This window comes from Conger conger, chromosome 2, assembly GCF_963514075.1.
Source record: "Conger conger chromosome 2, fConCon1.1, whole genome shotgun sequence".
In the NCBI taxonomy this organism is placed as follows: Eukaryota; Metazoa; Chordata; class Actinopteri; order Anguilliformes; family Congridae; genus Conger; species Conger conger.
The window spans coordinates 31,686,597-31,708,258 of NC_083761.1; the positions used below are offsets into that span (position 1 = coordinate 31,686,597).

General features: G+C 39.4%; 1 protein-coding gene across 2 annotated transcripts in view; it reads left to right on the plus strand.

The window, feature by feature from the left end:
* The window catches only part of npepps (aminopeptidase puromycin sensitive), a 125,791-nt gene extending 109,247 nt beyond the window's left edge, over positions 1 to 16,544 (plus strand). Inside the window, exons 18-23 of one of the 2 annotated variants that reach the window (XM_061224874.1) lie at positions 1,623 to 1,765; positions 7,445 to 7,501; positions 8,258 to 8,365; positions 8,490 to 8,645; positions 12,232 to 12,343; positions 14,518 to 14,655. In XM_061224874.1, coding sequence (XP_061080858.1) covers positions 1,623 to 1,765; positions 7,445 to 7,501; positions 8,258 to 8,365; positions 8,490 to 8,645; positions 12,232 to 12,333 — 566 coding nt within the window. In that variant the 3' untranslated portion in view covers positions 12,334 to 12,343; positions 14,518 to 14,655. Of the gene's footprint in view, positions 1 to 1,622; positions 1,766 to 7,444; positions 7,502 to 8,257; positions 8,366 to 8,489; positions 8,646 to 12,231; positions 12,344 to 14,517 lie in introns of both variants that reach the window. The other variant, XM_061224866.1, reaches the window with a different exon arrangement.
* Positions 16,545 to 21,662: the final 5,118 nt, after the last annotated feature.

Here is a 21,662-nt window from a genome sequence, read left to right on the forward strand (position 1 = left end):
AAGTGCTGTTACAGTCAGAAGAAATTTGATCGAAGCTAAGCTATCAGCAAGAAGCCCCTGTAAAGCACCATTGAAAAAAGGGCATGTGCAGAATTGGTAAAAATTTGCCAAGGAATAGCCCAAAGAGAAATGGTGTAACATTCTGTGGACTGATGAGACTAAAATTGTTCTTTTCGGGTCTAGTGGTCATCGACAGTACGTCAGACGACCCCTGGGTACTGAATTCAAGCCACAGTACACTGTGAAGACAGTGAAGCATGGTGGCGCAAAAATCATGGTATGGGGATGTTTTTCATACTACAGTGTTGGGTTCGTATACCAGGGATCATGGATCAGTTTGAATACATCAGAATAATTGAAGAGATTATGTTGCCGTATGCCGAAGAGGAAATGCCCCTGAAATGGGTGTTTCACAACAAGGCAATGACCCCAAACACACGAGTAAGTGAGCAACATCTTGGTTCCAGACAAAATGGATTGAGGTAATGGAGTGGCCAGCTCAATCCCCCGACCTCAACCCCATTGAAAACTTGTGGGTGACATTAAAAATGCAGTTTCTGAAGAAAAACCTAAGAATTCACAGGAACTGTGGAATTAATTTTGTTCATTGTGGGCTGAAATACCTGTTTCTCGGTGCCAGAAGTTGGTTGACTCGATGCAACGCAGATGCGCAGCAGTTATCAAAAACAATGGTGATGCAACTAAATATTAGTTCAGTAATTTAAAGTGAAGTTAAATTTTAAAAGATTTCTTCAGTTATACAGTTTAAATACAGTTTGAAGAGAAAAATATCGACATTGTCTTTTTTTGAACAGATTAATATTCCTTTTCTTTGCTTCCTGTAAAAGAATAACGCAGACTTGATAAAATTTGCTTGTGCTTTGATTTGGAATTGAATGTGAAATGTTTCCACTACATTTGAAATATTTAACTAAAAGCTATGAAAAAATATTTGCACTTTATTCACTTTTTTTAATGCACAGTTATTTATTGGAACACAACTGTATGTAGGGTTGTAGGTTGGTGCAGACAATCATATTGTATACTCCGTAGAAGGCCAGTATGCTTTCTTGGACATAACCCTAATCACCAAGGAGAGAGGAAGAAAATGTACATCTCATTTCCCCAATAATTTCAGTCCTTTTATATCTGGATCACCTGGAAGTTACAGATTTCTATAAGTTTTATTTTTCACCTGTACTCACATGTAATCTTGCTATTGTATTATGATCATATATAATTCGTCATGGTTTCTTCTTGTCTTCTATTGAAAGGTTAATTGCACTGTTCATTGAATGCCTTGTCTTGGACATGCATGAAGGGAGTTTCATACCATGTCAGATGTGAATATAAAATATGGCAATCCATAAAACCCATGCGTATTAATGCACTCACTTTCAAATGTCCAATGCATAAATAAATCCACAAATAATCAGACATCACACCTCTGATCACATGCAGTACATTTAAACCATTTGCATTTTATATGCAAATGTGCAGTTTGTTGTTGCATATGTGATTGGATTTCACCATGCAGACAAATAAGGCTACCAACCCTACTATTCATTGATAATTTAATTCATTTTCTCTCCGTTATCACTGTCATTCTGTTTACTTCCCAGGCCATTTGGATGCCCTGCTCAGAGGCCTTGTCTTAGGGAAGCTTGGTAAGGCTGGTCACAAGCCCACGCTGGAGGAAGCACGAAGACGATTCAAAGATCATGTGGATGGCAGCCAGATTCTCTCTGCAGATCTCAGGAGTCCAGTAAGTTTCATACATTTGTTGATGTGCTTTCATGTTTTTCCCCTCAAACAGGTCCTTTTAGATTTTCTCATAATTTTCTTATCCAATGTATGCACTTTTTTGCTGTTTTTCTCCCCTCTTAAAAAAACATTTTATAAAGGCCTAGTCAGAATTCAAGATTTTTAATGGTTCTAATGGTTTAATGGTTCTGTGGGATTAAAAATTTTCTTGTTTTCTGACAGAAGATAGACTACCATAGGTGTAGTTTTAGTGGGGGGTCCTGTCCCTTTCAATGTTGAGAGTGTGTTAAATAGTCCCCCTCACATTTCTGTCCCTTCCGATTGCGTATCTGCACGTAAAGGGTTAAGATCCTGTCAGTGACATTTTGCTATTCTCTGAAAGTAATTTGATTAGATTGTAGTGGAGGAAGGACCAGAAAAAAATGGAAAGTCAGTCATTGCACTGCTGCTAGCCAAAGAAGCGCTTCAGACTGAAAACAGGGAAGTGAAGGCATAGTAGCCTACATATTGAGCTATTGAGTTAGCTAACTTTAAATTTAACTTAGGTGTTAAATTTGCCACGATCACAATGACAGGCTGATTCTTTCAGTTTAACATTACCTAGTAGTAGAAGTTCCTGAAAAGCAGGCTGGCTAACTACATAACTAAATAAATCAACCTTTTATATTTGTAAAGTTAGTTGGACATCATGTGTTGTTTTGTTAGCTATCCAGCTCTCATATCGCTAACATAAACATCTAGCGGTGTGGGAGGTGACCACTCCTATTTTGCTCAAACTTCTTTAAATGTTCTTCATATATTCAATAAAGAACATCCAAAACATTAGGATTTGTCAGTCTAGTGGTATTGGCTCTTAAAAAAGCAGGGTGGTACAAAAGCGTCGAACGACGACGATTGGAAGTAACACACAGCTTCTTTGTATTAAATTATAAATTCAGTTTATTAAATGTATTCTTTAAACATCTGTTTTAATCATTAAGTACACCATATCTAACACTAACTCGAATTGAATTAGAGGAGGGTACAATTGGCTACTAAATTGGGAGAAAAAGGGAAAAAACTGAAATACATTTTTAAAAAAAGATACACCACTCAGTTATAAGAAAGCCTGTGCTTCAAGATTGTTTAGGCTACAATCTATACATTGCAGATCTTTTACACCAGTCTTATTTCCGAGTGTGAGTGCGGAGAAAGAAGTCTACATGTCTGCAAATGTTGCTAAAATGTGGACTATTTCGTAATGCAAATAAAAATAAATACATAAGGCACATCTACTTTATATATATATATATATATATATATATATATATATATATATATGCATACAGTCAGGTCCATAAGTATTGGGACATCGACACAATTCTCATCTTTTTGGCTCTATACACCACCACAATGGATTTGAAATGAAACAAACAAGATATGCTTTAACTGCAGACTTTCAGCTTTAATTTGAGGGTATGTACATCCAAATCAGGTGAACGGTGTCGGAATTACAACAGTTTCTATGTGTGCCTCCCACTTTTTAAGGGACCAAAAGTAATGGGACAATTGACTGCTCAGCTGTTCCATGGCCAGGTGTGTGTTATTCCCTCATTATCTCATTTACAAGGAGCAGATAAAAGGTCTAGAGTTCATTTCAAGTGTGCTATTTGCATTTGGAATCTGTTGCTGTCAACTCTCAATATGAGATCCAAAGAGCTGTCACTATCAGTGAAGCAAGCCATCATTAGGCTGAAAAATCAAAACAGACCCATCAGAGAGATAGCAAAAACATTAGGTGTGGCCAAATCAACTGTTTGGACCATTCTTAAAAAGAAAGAACGCACCGGTGAGCTCAGCAACACCAAAAGACCCGGAAGACCACGGAAAACGACTGTGGTGGATGACAGAAGAATTATTTCCCTGGTGAAGAAAAACCCCTTCACAACAGTTGGCCAGGTCAAGAACACTCTCCAGGAGGTAGGTCTATGTGTGTCAAAGTCAACAATCAAGAGAAGACTTCACCAGAGTGAATACAGAGGGTTCACCACAAGATGTAAACCATTGGTGAGCCTCAAAAACAGGAAGACCAGATTAGAGTTTGCCAAACAACATCTAAAAAAGCCTTTACAGTTCTGGAACAACATCCTATGGACAGATGAGACAAAGATCAACTTGTACCAGAATGATGGGAAGAGAAGAGTATGGGGACGGAAAGGAACTGCTCATGATCCAAAACCACCTCATCAGTGAAGCATGGTGGTGGTAGTGTAATGGCGTGGGCATGTATGGCTGCCAATGGAACTGGTTCCCTTGTATTTATTGATGATGTGACTGCTGACAAAAGCAGCAGGATGAATTCTGAAGTGTTTCGGGCAATATTATCTGCTTATATTCCGCCAAATGCTTCAGAACTCATTGGACGGCGCTTCACATGGCAGATGGACAATGACCCGAAGCATACTGTGAAAGCAACCAAAGAGTTTTTTAAGGCAAAGAAGTGGAATGTTATGCAATTGCCAAGTCAATCACCTGACCTGAATCCGATTGAACATGCATTTCACTTGCTGAAGACAAAACTGAAGGGAAAATGCCCCAAGAACAAGCTGGAACTGAAGACAGTTGCAGTAGAGACCTGGCAGAGCATCACCAGGGATGAAACCCAGCGACCCAGGATTTGCAACCAAGTATTAAAAAGTGAAAGTTTGATTTATGATTGTTAGTTTGTCCCATTACTTTTGGTCCCTTAAAAAGTGGGAGGCACATATACAAGCTGTTGTAATTCCTACACCGTTCACCTGATTTGGATGTAAATACCCTCAAATTAAAGCTGAAAGTTAGTGCAGTTAAAGCATATCTTTGTTTCATTTCAAATCCATTGTGGTGTTGTATAGAGCCAAAAAGAGGAGAATTGTGTCGATGTCCAAATATTTCTATACTGTGTGTGTGTATGTATGTATATATATATATATATATATATATACATACAGTGGTGTGAAAAAGTGTTTGCCCCCTTCCTGATTTCTTTCTTTTTTTTTTTTTTTTTTTTTTTTGCATGTTTGTCACACTTAAATGTTTCAGATCATCAAACAAATTTTAATATTATTCAAAGACAACACAAGTAAACACAAAATGCAGTTTTTAAATGAAGGTTTTTATTATTAAGGGAGAAAAAAAATCCAAACCTACATGGCCCTGTGTGAAAAAGTGATTGCCCCCCTGTTAAAACATAACTTAACTGTAGTTTATCAAACCTGAGTTCAATTTCTCTAGCCACACCCAGGCCTGATTACTGCCACACCTGTTCTCAATCAAGAAATCACTTGACCTGCCTGACAGTGAAGTAGACCAAATGATCCTCAAAAGCTAGACATCATGCCGAGATCTAAAGAAATTCAGGAACAAATGAGAAAGAAAGTAATTGAGATCTATCAGTCTGGAAAAAGTTATAAAGCCATTTCTAAAGCTTTGGGACTCCAGCAAACCACAATGAGAGCCATTATCCACAAATGGTGAAAACATGGAACAGTGGTGAACCTTCCCAGGAGTGGCCGGCCGACCCCAAGAGCGCAGCGGCAACTCATCCAAGAGGTCACAAAAGACCCCACAACAACATCCAAAGAACTGCAGGCCTCACTTGCCTCAGTTAAGGTCAGTGTTCATGACTCCACCATAAGAAAGAGACTGGGCAAAAATGGCCTGCATGGCAGAGTTCCAAGACGAAAACCACTGCTGAGCAAAAAGAACATTAAGGCTCGTCTCAATTTTGCCAGAAAACATCTTGATGATCCCCAAGACTTTTGGGAAAATACTCTGTGGTCTGACGAGACAAAAGTTGAACTTTTTGGAAGGTGTGTGTCCCATTACATCTGCCGTAAAAGTAACACCGCATTTCAGAAAAAGAACATCATACCAACAGTAAAATATGGTGGTGATAGTGAGATGGTCTGAGGCTGTTTTGCTGCTTCAGGACCTGGAAGACTTTCTGTGATAAATGGAACCATGAATTCTGCTGTCTACCAAAAAATCCAATGTGGCTGAATTACAACAATTCTGCAAAGTTGAGTGGGCCAGAATTCCTCCACAGCGCTGTAAGAGACTCATTGCAAGTTATCGCAAACGCTTGATTGCAGTTGTTGCTGCTAAGGGTGGCCCAACCAGTTATTAGGTTTAGGGGGCAATCACTTTTTCACACAGGGCCATGTAGGTTTGGATTTTTTTTTTTCTCCCTTAATAATAAAAACCTTCATTTAAAAACTGCATTTTGTGTTTACTTGTGTTGTCTTTGACTAATATTAAAATTGGTTTGATCTGAAACATTTTAAGTGTGACAAATATGCAAAAAATAAGAAATCAGGAAGGGGGCAAACACTTTTTCACACCACTATATATATATATATATATACACACACACACACACACACACACACACACACACACACACACACACACATATATAAATTAATTGTTGCATTGGTACTCAAGGAAAATCAGCCACTGCTTAGTAATTAAAAAGGATTTTTCCAAATTGTATTTATCATTTAACACGATGTGAATAAGTTGCGTGTTAATTGATTACTCAGTTTGTTGCCACGCTTGCCAATCAATGAAAATGAAAGAAAACAGGTTGGGATAAATTATTAGTTTAAAGGAAAGTTTTTTTTTGCCGCTAGTTTTGAGCTCGCCCCAGATGCCACTGCTAAGTAGGCCTAAGTCTCTTAGTAAATACTCTCTTAGTCAAATATTTAAGAAACAAATATTCAAACATAACACTACTGGAAGGTTATCTCCCCTTTGTCTTGAAAAGTATGAAATTATCATACAGCTAACGTTATGCGGTTGTCAAAATGACAGAAAATTAGAATATCATGGAAAAGTTCAGTAATTTAATTCAAAAAGTGAAACTTTCATATATTCTTGATTCATTACACAAAGTGAAATATTTCAAGCCTTTTTTTTGTTTTAATCTTGATTACAGTTTACAGCTCATAAATCTAAAATGCAGTATCTCAAAATATTAGTGTATTACATTTGACCACTTTCTATAATGAATCTAGAATAGATGAAAGTTTCACTTTTTTAATAAAATTACGAAAAAAAGAAGAACTTTTACATGATATTCTAATTTTTTGAGATGCACCTGTATGTGTAACAAGCGCTTAATTTCAAAGCAGTAATTGTATAATGTTTTGACCCACCAATCACATCTAAAAGCAGGGAAGTTGAATATGATCAATTGATGTCTGTATTCAATGGAATTGCAATCGCTGATTTAACCTGTGCTGGTTTAACTCAGTACATAGCGCAAGGATCTAGCATAAGATTTCCCAACCCCAATTCAAACTTTAACCAAAAAAACAAAACATATATGCAAATTTGCCACTGCCCAGCAGATCTACCTAGGCAGAAGCACCAAATGAAACCCAAAATCACTGTACCCACCTACCAGCATATTGGCACTATACTTTAAAACGTATGTTTTAATTGCAAATATTTTTTATTGGCAGGGGTGATATGATATTGAACTTTTTCATTAAATTTGTGCTTACCCAGTTCTCCTATTATCTAATATCACATTTTGTCACAAGATCTGAGACCATTTCACAAGATTTTTCAAGGCGCTGTACATGGTTGTGTAGTATCTCTTTGAATGTTGGCTGAATAGATTGCTTGCCTGTTATTGACATTACTTTTGTTTCAGGTTTATTTAACTGTGCTGAAACATGGAGATAGTGCAACGTTGGAAACAATGTTGAAGGTACTGTATGGAACCAGGGTTGTGCTGATGTGTAATACCATCATCTCTCGCCTGAAATGTAATGGCATCGGCGATGGTTATCATCGTAATGTCAAAAGCATTGTGTATTGTGGGTTTTTTTTTTCTCTTTTTTACATTGATTCATCACAATGATTCAGTTTCCAATTATGATCACCTTGAATGAGCGGGGAATCATGTTGTGTGGGAATTTATGCTATCCTGTCAGCTTCTCCCTGTCATTAGCTTTTTTTTTTTTTGTAGCTTTATCAAATTATTCCAACTGTAGCTATGAGTCAAATAAGCTACTTACGTTCTTAACTGTGAGCTATTATCTGACTATTATAATGGCTACCATAGTTGCCAACTGCAGACAGAAAACCAGGCAACACCACAAATGTATTTTCTATGCCATTTTGCAGTCGCTGCCTCTCGCATCACTGCTGTTTAACTCAGGCCTACATAAGGAGCATTGTAGCTTTGGCGCTCCCCCAATGTGTTTAACCTCAAGCCATTTTACGCAAGACAATTTTCCTCATCACAGACCTCACAGAACAAAAGAAAACAATTAGCCATTTGTAAGAATGTTCTCATTTGGAAAAATATATATTTATTTATCCATAGCTTTTTTAGAATTAAAATGTGAGAAGTTATGTAATGTGATGCATTGTGTCATGAAATAATAGTAATTTAGTTTATGAATAAACATTGCCAGTCTTGTCTAAAAAACTGAAATTTGAATGATTTCAATCTTCTCAGCTTCACAAGCAGGCTGACATGCAAGAGGAGAAGAATCGAATTGAGAGAGTTCTAGGAGCCATCTCTGCCCCCGACCTTATCCAAAAAGTCCTCACTTTCGCACTTTCGGTATGTGTAGTTCCTTCTTGTTCTTGAGTGACTTCTAAGCTAAGCTCTTTACTTTTTTTGTGTCCGCATATTCTCTTTTTCATAAATTTCCATGTGTGTGCACATGGATTATAAATGCTCACAGGAGGAGGTGCGGCCCCAAGACACTGTATCAGTGATTGGAGGTGTGGCTGGGAGCAGTAAGCAAGGCCGCAAAGCAGCATGGAAGTTTGTCAAAGACAACTGGGAGGAGTTGCATAACCGCTATCAGGGAGGATTCCTGATCTCACGACTTATAAAGGTAAGACCTCAACACATGGACGAGTAGCTTTGGGTATTTGTAATGGTGTGTATGTTTGTCAACAAATGCCACTTCTCACACCAGTGTGGATGTCATGTAGAAAGATGCTTGATCTACATGCTACGTCTCATGCTCGTGACCGTTATTCCGAGGCACCCGGGGTGCTGTTGTGCGCAGCAAACCGCTAAGTCCTTCCCTCTGGAGCAGCAAGCCAATTGTGTCGCTTCATGAGAGACGGCCAAACTTGGCTTTTGGAATCGTACCCCGGTCCTCGGTGTGCAACTGCAACAAACTGCAACCGCAAGTCCGCTGCATCTTAGCCTGTTACGCAGTGGTGATAAAAACCGCCAAATGAAACATAGAACCACTGTATGAGGCTCCAAAATCAATGTTCATATTTAAAGCAACAGTACTTAGTGAGGTTTTATTTAACATTTTTGGCAATTTGTTACCCCACAATCACGATTCTGTCCACCCGTTCCATCTGAGTAGTAAAATGTCCCGTGACCTCGATTTTTAGGTAGCTCAGGGAGGCTGGGTCCAATGGAGTCCAATTCCCAATGCACAGCTTTATCTGTCCTGTAGCATCCTGACTCCCCCCTCTCGAATCCTTCTCCAAACTCCCCGCTGACTCTGCCTCTGCCACCCTCTTTTCATCTCTCTCCTCCGCCTTTGACTCCCTCTGTCCCCCTGTCTCAAAGCCGCCTCGCACATCCCCCCCCGTCCCCTTGGATATCTGACACCCTCCGTACCTCCAGGGCCAGCCTCCGTGCAGCGGAGAGGAAGTGGAGGAAATCCAGAGACGCTTCAGACCTCACGACTTACCAGTCTCTCCTGGCGGCATTCTCTTCCGCTGTCACTGCCGCCAAAGCAAAATACTATCAAACACAAATTCAGAACTCCGCTTCTAACCCCTGGAAACTTTTCTCTATTTTCTCCTCTCTCTTCAACGCACCGCCTCTTCCTCCTCAGTCCTCCTTTGCTGCTGATGACTTTGCTGATTTCTTCGATGAGAAGGTCACAGTCATCCGCAGATCCTTTACAACCACTACAACCTCACTGTGCCCTTCCCCCCCTCTAGGCCCATCCCTTCGTTTTCCACTTTTTCCCCCCTTACAGACTCTGATGTTTCTCAACTCCTGCTCTCCCACCGCCCTACAACCTGTGCCCTTGACCCTATCCCCTCTTCTCTTCTCCAAACTATCACACCTGACATTCTCCCATTTGTCACCTCCCTTGTCAACTCCCTGTCTTCCGGCTGTTTTCCGGCATCCTCCAAGAGGGCCCACATCACTCTAAAAAAAACCTACTCTGGATCCCTCCATCATCCAGAACTACCGCCCGGTATCTCTTCTTCCTTTCCTTTCTAAAACTATAGAACGAGCCGCTTCTATTCAACTTTCTTCTTTCTTTTCTAACAACAACCTGCTAGACCTCCATCAGTCTGGCTTCAGATCGGGCCACTCGACAGAGACTATGCTCCTCTCCGTCAGTGAGTCCATGCCGCACGAGCAGCCTCCCTGTCCTCTGTCCTCATTCTTCTAGATCTCTCTGCTGCCTTCGACACTGTGGATCACTCCATCCTCCTGTCTGCCCTGTCAGCAACGGGCATCTGTGGCACAGCCCTGGACTGGATTGAGTCCTACCTCACTGGTCGCTCCTTCCAGGTTGCCTGGGCTGGTTCGGTATCGACACCTCGGCCCCTCGCTCAGGGCTCAGTCCTAGGCCCGCTTATTTTTTCTCTTTACACTCGCTCCCTTGGCCCTGTGACATGGGCTATCCTACCACTGCTACGCGGACGATACCCAACTCTCCGTCTCGTTCCCGCCGTCTGATACGCAGGTTTCAGCCCGTATCTCTGCTTGCCTGAGGGACATCCAGAGCTGGATGGACAACCACCATCTAAAGCTCAACCCAGGCAAGACTGAAATGATACTCATCCCTGCTAATACCTCTCCTCATCTGGATCTCTCCATTTCCCTCGGGGATACCACACTCACGCCATCACCCAGTGCAAGAAACCTCGGCGTGGTGATGGACAGCAGACTGTCCCTTTCCGATAACATTGCGGCGGTGACCGGGGCTTGCAGGTTCTTCCTATACAACATACGGAGAATCCGCCCCTTTCTCACCCCCTACTCGACCCAGCTCCTGGTCCAAGCGATGGTTCTATCCCGCCTGGACTACTGCAATTCCCTCTTGGCTGGCCTCCCAGCGTCCGCCATCAGACCCCTCCAACTTATCCAGAATGCAGCAGCTCGTCTGGTCTTCAACCTTCCCAAATACTCGCACGTCACCCCCCTGCTTACTTCCCTCCACTGGCTGCCTGTCATGGCTCGCATCAAATTCAAAACATTGGTGCTAGCCTTCCAAGCAGTTAAGGGGTCTTCCCCAGCTTATCTACAAACAATCATCAGACCCTACACCCCTGCCAGACCTCTTCGTTCAGCCTCCACAGGCTGCTTGGCACCTCCCCCTCTCCGAACCTCCACCTCACGCTCACAACTACTGTCTGTTCTGGCTCCACGGTGGTGGAACAAACTCCCCGTTGAGGTCAGAACTGAAGAATCTCTCCCCACCTTCAAGCGCAAGCTGAAGACACACCTCTTCAAGCAGCACCTCTCCCCATCCCTCCCTACCTCCCTGTGAACCTTAATTGTTGTCTCTGTGACTTGCTTTGTGTATCGGTATTTTTAGTTAGCTAGGTAAGCACTGTTTGGATAGTGAACTTTGGTCACTTTTGCTCTGTTTGTTTCTTTGTTTAAAAAAAAAAAAAAAATAATAATTGGCCCTCGTCCTTATCTTTGTTGTACAGGTAGCAGTTGAAATTGTACTTCCCTCTAGGGTCTTTCAGTGTACTTATCCCTGGTTATGGGTATGCACTTTGTTGTACGTCACTCTGGATAAGAGCGTCTGCCAAATGCCAATAATGTATTGTAATGTAATGTTTAATAGTGGTGAGGATTTGGAGGGAATGTATTTCACCTCAGTCATCACCTAGAACTTTTGGAAAGAGTCCACGTCTACCAAGAGATGTGCTTCAGCCTAGCTGCAACACGAGACCTGAATGGCAGGTGGAGGAAAAAGAAAAGGATTAGTATTCTCAGCCTGCAAATGGTAGGAGGAACCATGCAAAGAGATGACAGACACAAGAGATTGTATTTGAAGGAAAAGAGGGGACAGGCCACCATTCCTGGAAATGTAAAATGACTGTCTAGATCAGGGCTGCCCGACCATGTTCTGGAGACCATTCTACTATTCTGTAGATTTTCATTTCAACCCTTATTTGGCACACCTGATTAAACTAATTAGTAGCTCAACAAGAAATGTAGCTGTTAAATGAGGTATGCTTTGTTAGGATTGGAGTGAGCACCAACAGGAGGATAGATCTCCAGGAACACGGTTGTGCCGCCCTGATCTAAATGTAGGATTCAGTCACTAAAGAACAGTATCTGTGATCCTGTTAGAGGTCAGTGTGGAGAGGAGAAGCATGTGGTCTTTGGGAAGGCAGAGAAGACACATACCTTTTTGTGTCTGTACCTTTTGTATTTGTTATTAATTCTTGGACATGCACATTCTCTTACAGCTTTCTGTTGATGGATTTGCTGTGGACAAGATGGCGGCCGAAGTGAAGGTGAGGATTTTGCACAGGAATATGATCATCCTTGAACCACAGGATCTAATCTAATGGATCTAAGGTGTGTTATGTTAACCAGGGGGTGAAAAAGATGACCCCATATAAATATAAAACATTAAAATTTTATCATGGAATTATCAGCTCAAAAATTCTGAAGGTCACTAAAGGTTATCCCAAGTTTAGAGGACACCAACATCAACACACTGAGTTTTGGTTTATTCTCCACTTTTTTGGGTTCATTGTGGCTATGAGTGCTTGGCCCCTGCAATTACTACTTACATTTACCCACATGAGCAAAGCTTGCACAAGAGGGGTATTGCAATCAGTCTCAGTATCTCTATACCTAAGTATGCTAAGTATGATATACCTCTCCCCATCCCTCCCTACCTCCCTGTGAACCTTAATTGTTGTCTTTGTGATTTACGTAGTGTTTCGGTATTTTTAGTTGGCTAGGTAAGCAATATTTGGATAGTTAAGTTTGGTCACTTTTGCTTAGTTGTTTGTTTATTTGTTGATAAAAAAAATAATAAAAATAAAACAAATTGGCCCTGGTCCTTAACTTTGTTGTACGGGTAGCAATTGAAATTGTACTTCCCTCTAGGGTCTTTCAGCACACTTACCCCTGGTTATAGGTATGCACTTTGTTGTACGTCGCTCTGGATAGGAGCGTCTGCCAATTGCTGGGCCATTCCATGGCAATTCCAGGAGGTTGCACCACTACACCTCTTGGATTTTTTAATTTTTCTGTATGCTGTTAGATAATGTTGAGATATGAAAAGTTTGAGCTTCATTGTTTTGCCCGTCACGCCAATTAAAGTTTGTCAGGTGCCGCAATGAAAAACACATTGTGGCGGAAAATGTGATTTTTAGGGGTCCATAACTAGTTTTATCTAGAGGCAATTTTGTAAGTTGAATTCATATATGCCCTCAGATAACATGCATCTACTTTCTTTTTGGAGATATTTGGCCCAAAAAAATTAGCTTTTTTTCCCCACTGGGGACCAATTTTGTTTACAAAAGCACGCATAATTTTTCGTAATTTTATTTGTAAATTTGTCATCTGAGACCACTTTTTCAATTTGTAAAGATAAACATATTACTAATAGCATTAGCTGAGACCCATGATTTTTTTTTTGTGCCACGTATAGTCCTACCTGGATACAAATGTCAGGAATTTCACCAAACCCTCTACTTCCGATATGTTGAAGTTGCATGCTTAATCAACTTTTACTATCCCAACGTCACACTGTACAAACCTGTAATCCTGCTAGCTAAAATGAAGAGTTGAGTTGCATTTACTAGAATAGGCACTGTGGACTATTCAACTTTTTAAACAGGGTTTAATTGATTACTGCATACGTTCTTGATCAATTTGCACAAAATAATCTGTTAATTGGGTTTTATTGTTCTACAGCTAGTTTGACCTAGCTAACCTATCATTTAATTGGCGGTATAGGAATGCAAGTGGTTATTCAGTTAATCAGTTACTCAGTGACATTTTTAACTCTGATAATGCAAACAAATAATTAAGATTAGTAGGCTAAACTTCCAAACAATTGAATTATTTTAGAATTTGTGTATTAAAGCTGCATGCTTGATGGGCTTGCTGAACTACTATACTGCTGTGACAGGGTCATCAGCTAGCTGTCTCATCTGGCAGTCACAATGAAGCGATATCAGCGTAGTAAATTGCGATGCTATTTCACGTAAACAAATGACACTGTAAAGTGTGAATTTTTCGGTACTACCTTAAAATATGAGTGAAACGAGTGATTGGTATGATTATGAAGCACCAAAAAAGCAAGGCATCCTACCATTGCCAACGCTCAGTAATAGTCATAGTTCAATTATCTAGCAAGCGCAATCACGGCTTGTGTTTGAACTGATGGTTATTGCTACACTATTCTAAAGTTGGTAGTGGTACTGCAAAGAACGCTTTGTTTGATAAATTTATTTAATCTGAATTCATAATTTTCCCACCTACCAAAGAACCTTTGTAACCAGTGTTTTTCCCTATCAATAGCAATGATGTTGCAGACCGATTCAGAGCATATTTAATGGGAAAAGAGGAGTTGACTTGCTAGCATGACAAATTTTTAACTGAAAGATCAGTTGCAACTGTAATTCTGAGGTCTCAAAATAGATAACCATGTTCAAGGGCAGAATATTTACAAGGCTCTGAAGAGAAGTAATACTGTATATTATGACCTTGCTGGTTTGTCGTTTGTGTTTTAGAGTTTCTTTGATACCCATCATGCACCAGCAGCAGAGCGTACTGTTCAGCAATGCTGCGAGAACATCCTCCTGAATGCTGCCTGGCTGAAACGTGATGGTGATGACATACATCACTACCTACTGCAGCGCAAGGCACCTCCCAGCACTCCTTGCGATGGAACCCCACCCCCCAACTAAACACTCGCTCGCGCGCACACACACACACACACACACACACACCACACACGGTCCTGCAGTACAAACCAGGCTTTTTTTAAATAAGGAAATTATACAAAATTAATAAAGAATTAAAGTCTGTTTGTAAAAGGAAGTTTCCCTCATTCTACCCATTATATGATTAAACTCATGTAAGTGTATGTATGTAAAATGTAAGATTTGACCACAAAGCCAAACTTGATTATTTGTGTTGATGGCACCTTTTGTGTACATGGGCAGCAGCCCAGAGATACTTTCCCTTCTCTTGTTATGTCTCCTTAGTTATTTCATTATTTCATAGGCTGTTTCATTTTATTTTCCATTCAGATAGCACTCAGACAGTATGCCCAACTACAAGTATTGAGCTAGCTTGCAACATTTTACTGTGTATGAGTAAGAAGAGTTTGAAATTAAGGGGGATACTAATGCATTTAGGCAGCAGTATCAAGCACAAGCAGTTTCATAGATGGTTAGTAGGCACTAGGTCGGGGTTGCTTTTGGTCTGTTTACACAATTCAATGTGTGTGTGTTTGTATACAATATACAAATATACAGTGTGTGTTTACAATATGTGTGAATACACATGAATGCACATATGCCCGTCTACACATACATAAATTCACATGTATGCACGTGCCTTTCCACTGTATACATGAATACATGATTTTTCATGAATTAGGCAAGAAGTGTACATGAGATCCGCTTCCTTCTCCCCCCATCAAATCCCTTACAGATTCTCTCGAATAAAAAGGATATATGTGACACGTTCTATCATAATCAGTTGTAAATCAGTGTTTATGTAAACATAAAGGCATCTGTGTTTTGTAGAACAATATCATGGCTTTCATAATCTGCACGTCTTGATGCCAAATTCAGAGTGAAAGTAAGCTTTTAAATGCAAGATGTCAAAGTGAAACACCGGAGTTGTTCATTGTTTGGAGGCTAACTTAGCCTGCTTGTCACTGTTCACCTGTCTCAAACAACCGTATCAGCTGTGTTTGCTTTCATGGTCTGTTTGTCTAAATTTCACGAATAAATGCTCAGAGTAAAAATATAGTTTAAAGGGTTTATACAAAAGATGACAAGTTATAGTCCCAGAGTTATGTTAGCCGAGAGTCTCCCAGCCACCTGTAATTCTCGCAACAAAACTTTTTTCTTAAAAACATGGTTCGGTGGCACTCAAAATGAAACGGGACACAACTCCCTTCATATCTGGAGTAGAGAGATAACTTTGCTATCGCTAGAAAGCTTACATTCTCCTCTTCCGATTTCTTTATAAAACTCATTATGTTTTGGAATCAGTACAGCTGATTTTGATAGTGCAGGTCACATAATACAGAAAACTATAAAAAGCTTATTTGAATATTCATATACGTATCTGCCTGATAAATTTGATTTGAATATATTTGCGATTCAGTGATTAAGTTTATATTTGGATTGGGAGAAAACTGGGCCTTTTGATTTTGCAGGTAATTCTTAAATGAATTTTAGTAAAAATGTTAAGTTAAAATAAAAGGGCTTCTTGGAGTTTTACCACAATAATGAGTATTTAGACAGCTGTTGTACTCAGAAGCCTTAAATTGGTTTGCATAAATTATTACACTGTGAAGTGGTGATGGTTATTACACTGAGAATTTAAACAATGTTATACTAACATTACAAATCTTCATATAGGCTTATTAAATGAGTATATTTAAATGTGGCTTTAACTTTATTTTAACTTGTAGCTTTGATCCATACTGGAGAAGGTCATTAAACTGTCGAATTGCATCCCTGAAACATGCTGTGGTGTTCAAACAAATAAAAACAAGATCTGAGAGTCTGAAACTAAATGTTTTGGGGTTTTTTCAGAATACATTACATTGTGCTTATAATTGAATTTGTCCAAGTTATTATTGAATACACACCTCCTGAACTAAATATCACAATCACAGAAATAATAATAAACAGTTAGTTTGCATGTAGAATAGGTGCACATGGCTTGTGTGTTTAAAGGTATTTTGAGGTAAGAGAAATTGTGTTTTCTGTACTTTTGAAAAATTAAAATTTGTTTTGGGAATAAATAATTTTATCCACAGTAAATTGTGATTACTCTGGCAAATACAAGTGTACAAACTTATTTGTTAAATATGCTGCTAATGAATTGTGAGATGAATTGTAAAATGACCAATTTAGTCACGATAAATGATACCACGATAATTTTGTTTAAAGACACAACCACATCTGTTGTCTCAAGTTATTACCACACAAATACACATTCACACTTTCTGGGTTACTGTCATTGTTGATAACCAAACACTGACCAACCACGCTTGTTGGGATAACTCCACTAATATTTTCTATAGTTATTAATTTCCTTTTTTTGTTATTATACCCTAATGATCATTACAATCATCTTCTACATTAATTATAATTGGCTTATTTTTAGCAAAATAATTTATTCCCATCATTCAGGCTCCCTGACTATATCCCATCTCTTGGCGTAGGCTAAAAGTCCTATTTCGTATGCCATAAGACACTCAACTGTACTGTACTACTTGACAAAGTTCTTGAATCTCTCAATTCTTAGAGCCTCCACAGATGTCAACCCAAAAATAAATACCTTTGCCAGATATATTATGTGCAAAAGTTTTAGGCAGGTGTGAAACAAAATAGTAAAATAAGAATGCTTTCAAAAATAGAAATGTTGATAGTTTATTTTTATCAATGAAAAAAAATGCATGAACAGAAGAAGTGAATGAAAAATCTAAATCAAATCAATATTTGATGTGACAACCCTTTGCCTTCAAAACAGCATCAATTCTTCTAGGTATACTTGCACACAGTTTTTGAAGGAACTCGGCAAGTAAGTTGTTCCAAACATCTTGGAGAATTAGCCACAGTTCTTCTGTGGATTTAGGCCTCAAATGCCTCTTCTCTTCCAATCCCAGGCAGACTTGATGAGATCAGGGCTCTGTGGGGGCCATACCATCACTTCCAGGACTCTTCTTTATGTTGAAGATAGTTCTTAATGACACTGGCTGTATGTTTCGGGTCGTTGTCTTGCTGCAGAATAAATTTAGGGCCAATCGGATGCCTCCCTGATGGTATTGCATGATGGATAAGTATCTGCCTGTACTTCTCAGCATTGAGGAGACCATTCATTCTGACCAAATCTCCAACTCCATACGTGCAGAAATGCAGCCCCAAACTTGCAAGGAACCTCCACCATGCTTCTCTCTTACCTGCAGGCACTCATTCTTGTACTGCTCTCCAGCCCTTCGGCAAACAAACTGCCTTCTACTATAGCCAGTATTTTGACCAGTCCAGTGAACCTGCTGCCATTTCTTCTGCACCCAAGTTCCTGTGTTATCGTGCATAGTTGAGTCGCTTGGCCTGGCTGGAGGTATGGCTTTTTGGCCACAATTCTTCCATGAAGACCACTTCTGACCAGACTTCTCCGCACAATAGATGGGTATACCTGGGTCCCACTGGTTTCTGCCAATTCTTAGCTGATGACACTGCTGGACAGATTCCGATTGCGAAGGGAAGTAAGCATGATGTCTCTTTCATCTGCTGCACAAGTTGGCCGACCACTGCATCTACGGTCCTCAACATTGCCCGTTTCTTTGTGCTTCTTCAACAGAACTTGGACAGCACATCTGGAAACCCCTGTCTGCCTTGAAATTTCAGCCTGGGGAGAGACCTTGCTGATGCGGTATAACTACCTTGTTGCTGTGCTCAGTCTTGCCATGGTGTATGACGTCTGACATTGGACTTCTGAGTTTGGCTCACCCAGTTTTAACCCTCCTACACAGCTGTTTCTGTGTTTCAGTTAATGATTGTGTTTCAACCTACATATTACATTGATGATCATTAGCTCCTGTTTGATTGAATTGGTTAATCACACACCTCACTATATGCCTACAAAATCCCTGACTTTGTGCAAGTGTACCAAGAAGAATTGATGCTGGTTTGAAGGCAAAGGGTGGTCACACCAAATATTGATTTGATTTTGATTTTTTGCATTTGCATTTTGTTAATTGATAAAAATAAACAATTAACATTTCTATTTTTGAAAGCATTCTTACTTCACAGCATTTTTTCACACCTGCCTAAAACTTTTGCACAGTAGTGTATGTGTGAGTTTCTTTTGTTGCATTACCCAGTAGCACTTTAAACAAGACTAACTGAAAACAAAGATAAGCAGAGATGAGCAACCTTGAACCTTGAACCTTGAAATGGTCTCCAGACTCAACCTCTTCCTGGCAGAATCAGCATAAGGGGCATGACTCTATTCCCCAGATATTTGCATCTTTTTAGTCAACTAGAAACTTGTAAATTAGCTTATACTGAAAATATCTTATTTTTGGATCAAGTGTTTTATAAAGGATTATGCATACCTGGTTCCATGGGACTGGTGTGTCATAACATATTTTCCCACCTATCTAGAATTTTGTATGGTGTAGCAACTAAGCAACTTTGTTCTTTCAATGTAATGTTTCAATGTAAATGTGAAGTATTGTTACTTTAAAGGAGTCATCTAAAAACTACTTGAATAGTACATTTTTTTAAAGTATAGACTGAAAAAACTACTCAAGAGGGGGTTACTTTGTAGGTTCTGATTTAATGTTCAATAATAATTTTTGATAATATTCCTAATAGTATTTAATTTAGAAATCACAGCCTGATATAGCATACATACAGCAAGATCAACATAAATAAAATGTAAAAAATGCACATCCAATGAAATGGTAATAAAATATAAAATCGCCATCTGCAAATTAAAACAGGGCCTAATAATTACACATTATAACAGAGGTATGCAGAAGAGCATCTCTGAACACACAACGCATCAAACCTCGAAGTGGATTGGCTACAGCAGTAAGCTGTACGTCTGAATAAAGACATGCTATGGATGGCTATTTTAAGTCTACATGATAGAGAAAGTACAGGATTGCCCAATAGGTGTGCAGGACCAAACAGGCAGATCCCTTATATTATATGCAAACACACTCAAACACTAACAGAGTACTACTAATTGTCTACATATAAATTATTACTGTATGAAACTCTCCAATGGGATATCACTGTAAATAGCTTCTACCTTACGGTTTATTTTAGCTCAGTATTTGTAAATGCAGCAACTATTGCTAATATATAAAATATACAAGTATGTATGTATTCCATTTTAAATAAATCTGCAATGTTCAATCCTAAGAACCCTACGCTATGCAGCCTACCGACAGTTCCTGGTGTGTAGCTACATGGGAACCTTGGTAAAAATCATACTGGTATTAAAAAGACATATTGGTGTTATTTTGGCTCCGTACCAGAGAGGAAGAGACCGAGTACGTACCATTGACTGTAGAAAAATAGGTACATACCATTGAACTGTATAATAACTGGAAAGGAAACGTGATCACGTGATTCCATTGAAGCCCGTTCAATTCAGCTGTTCTGCAAGTGGCACCGATGCAAAACGGCTGCCATAGCCTGGAAATAGAATTACTACTGAGCCTGCCATTCATTTTTTTAAGTCATAATACTCACTCCAGCATGAATTACAGCCCCAAAGCTAGAAGCAGGGAATATCATTTTACAATTTTCCAGGGTCAAATATCACTGAATCAATGTGATGAGTCAGCAAATTTATTTCTGATTGGTTGAGACAGGGACTCATGTGGCAGTAGCTCAAGGCAGCACTATATCTGATCTGACGGATACGAATCTTGCCTCTCCTGAATTAAATACTTCCCCAAATGAGCTACAGTAGTTATGTCAGTGAGCAAGAATATACCCTCTTTAGGAAGATTTGTTTTTGGTGGAGAATAAGTGAATTACAAATTACATTTTTATTTATGGCTCAAATGTTGATGACCCTGATTTATTTCGTAAAGCTTTGGATTTAATACCAGCTTCCAGCCCCAATGTTATTATGGGAGGTGACTTTAATAGTTATTTAGACCCAATCCTGGACAGACTCTCAACAAAAACACCCCCTGCATTATCTTCATTGCAAACTCTGAATGATTTAATCAAAACAAGGAACATGGTGGATATCTGGTGTCTGCAACATCCTACAGATAAGGATTTCTCTTTCTACTCACATGTTTACAAATTTTACACTAGAACTGACTACTTCCTGATATCTTCTGAATTGATATCCAACATTACTCATTCTACCTATCATAATATTATAATATCTGATCATAGCCCAACCTCATGTCAATTTAATAATATCCTGCTGAAACAAAAATATAGTTGGCGCCTCAGTCTTCTCCTCCTTGAAGACCATTCCTTTATTGAGCTTATGAATACACATATTGATGAGTTTTTTGCCACTAACGATAATGGGGAGGTCCCTGATTCCACTCTCTGGAGGCTTCTAAGGTTGTGATACGGGGACATTTCATCCCATTCAAATCATTTTAAAAAAAGAGAACTTAACAGGCATCTTACAGACATCGAAAAAATTCTTCCAGTACTGGAAAAGACTTATAGATCCTCTCTTCTACAATCCGACTACAACAAGATTGTAAAACTAAAATCTGAATATAATACTATCCTTAGTGTCAATAGCCTCCTACTAAAGTTAAAACAGAAACATTTTTAAATTGGGATAAACCAGAGAAGTTACTAGCAAATCAACTTAGAGGAGAACAGGCCAACCGAGCCATCCACAGGATTAAATCTAAATCTGGCAAAGTTGTCACCAACCCAAGAGAAATAAACACCTGTCTCAGAGACTTCTACAACGAACTATACTCCAGCACAATTAATGCTACTGAAGCAGATTTTTCAAACTTATTTGCTAATCTGAATATCCCTCAACTAGACAGTGACTCGAGAGATGACATTGACACCCAAATTTCTGAGTCGGACCGCCTAAATGCTATTCAAGCTTTCCACGCTGGAAAAACAGCGGGCCCTCATGGCTTCAGCTGTGAATTCCATAAAGCATTTTATAA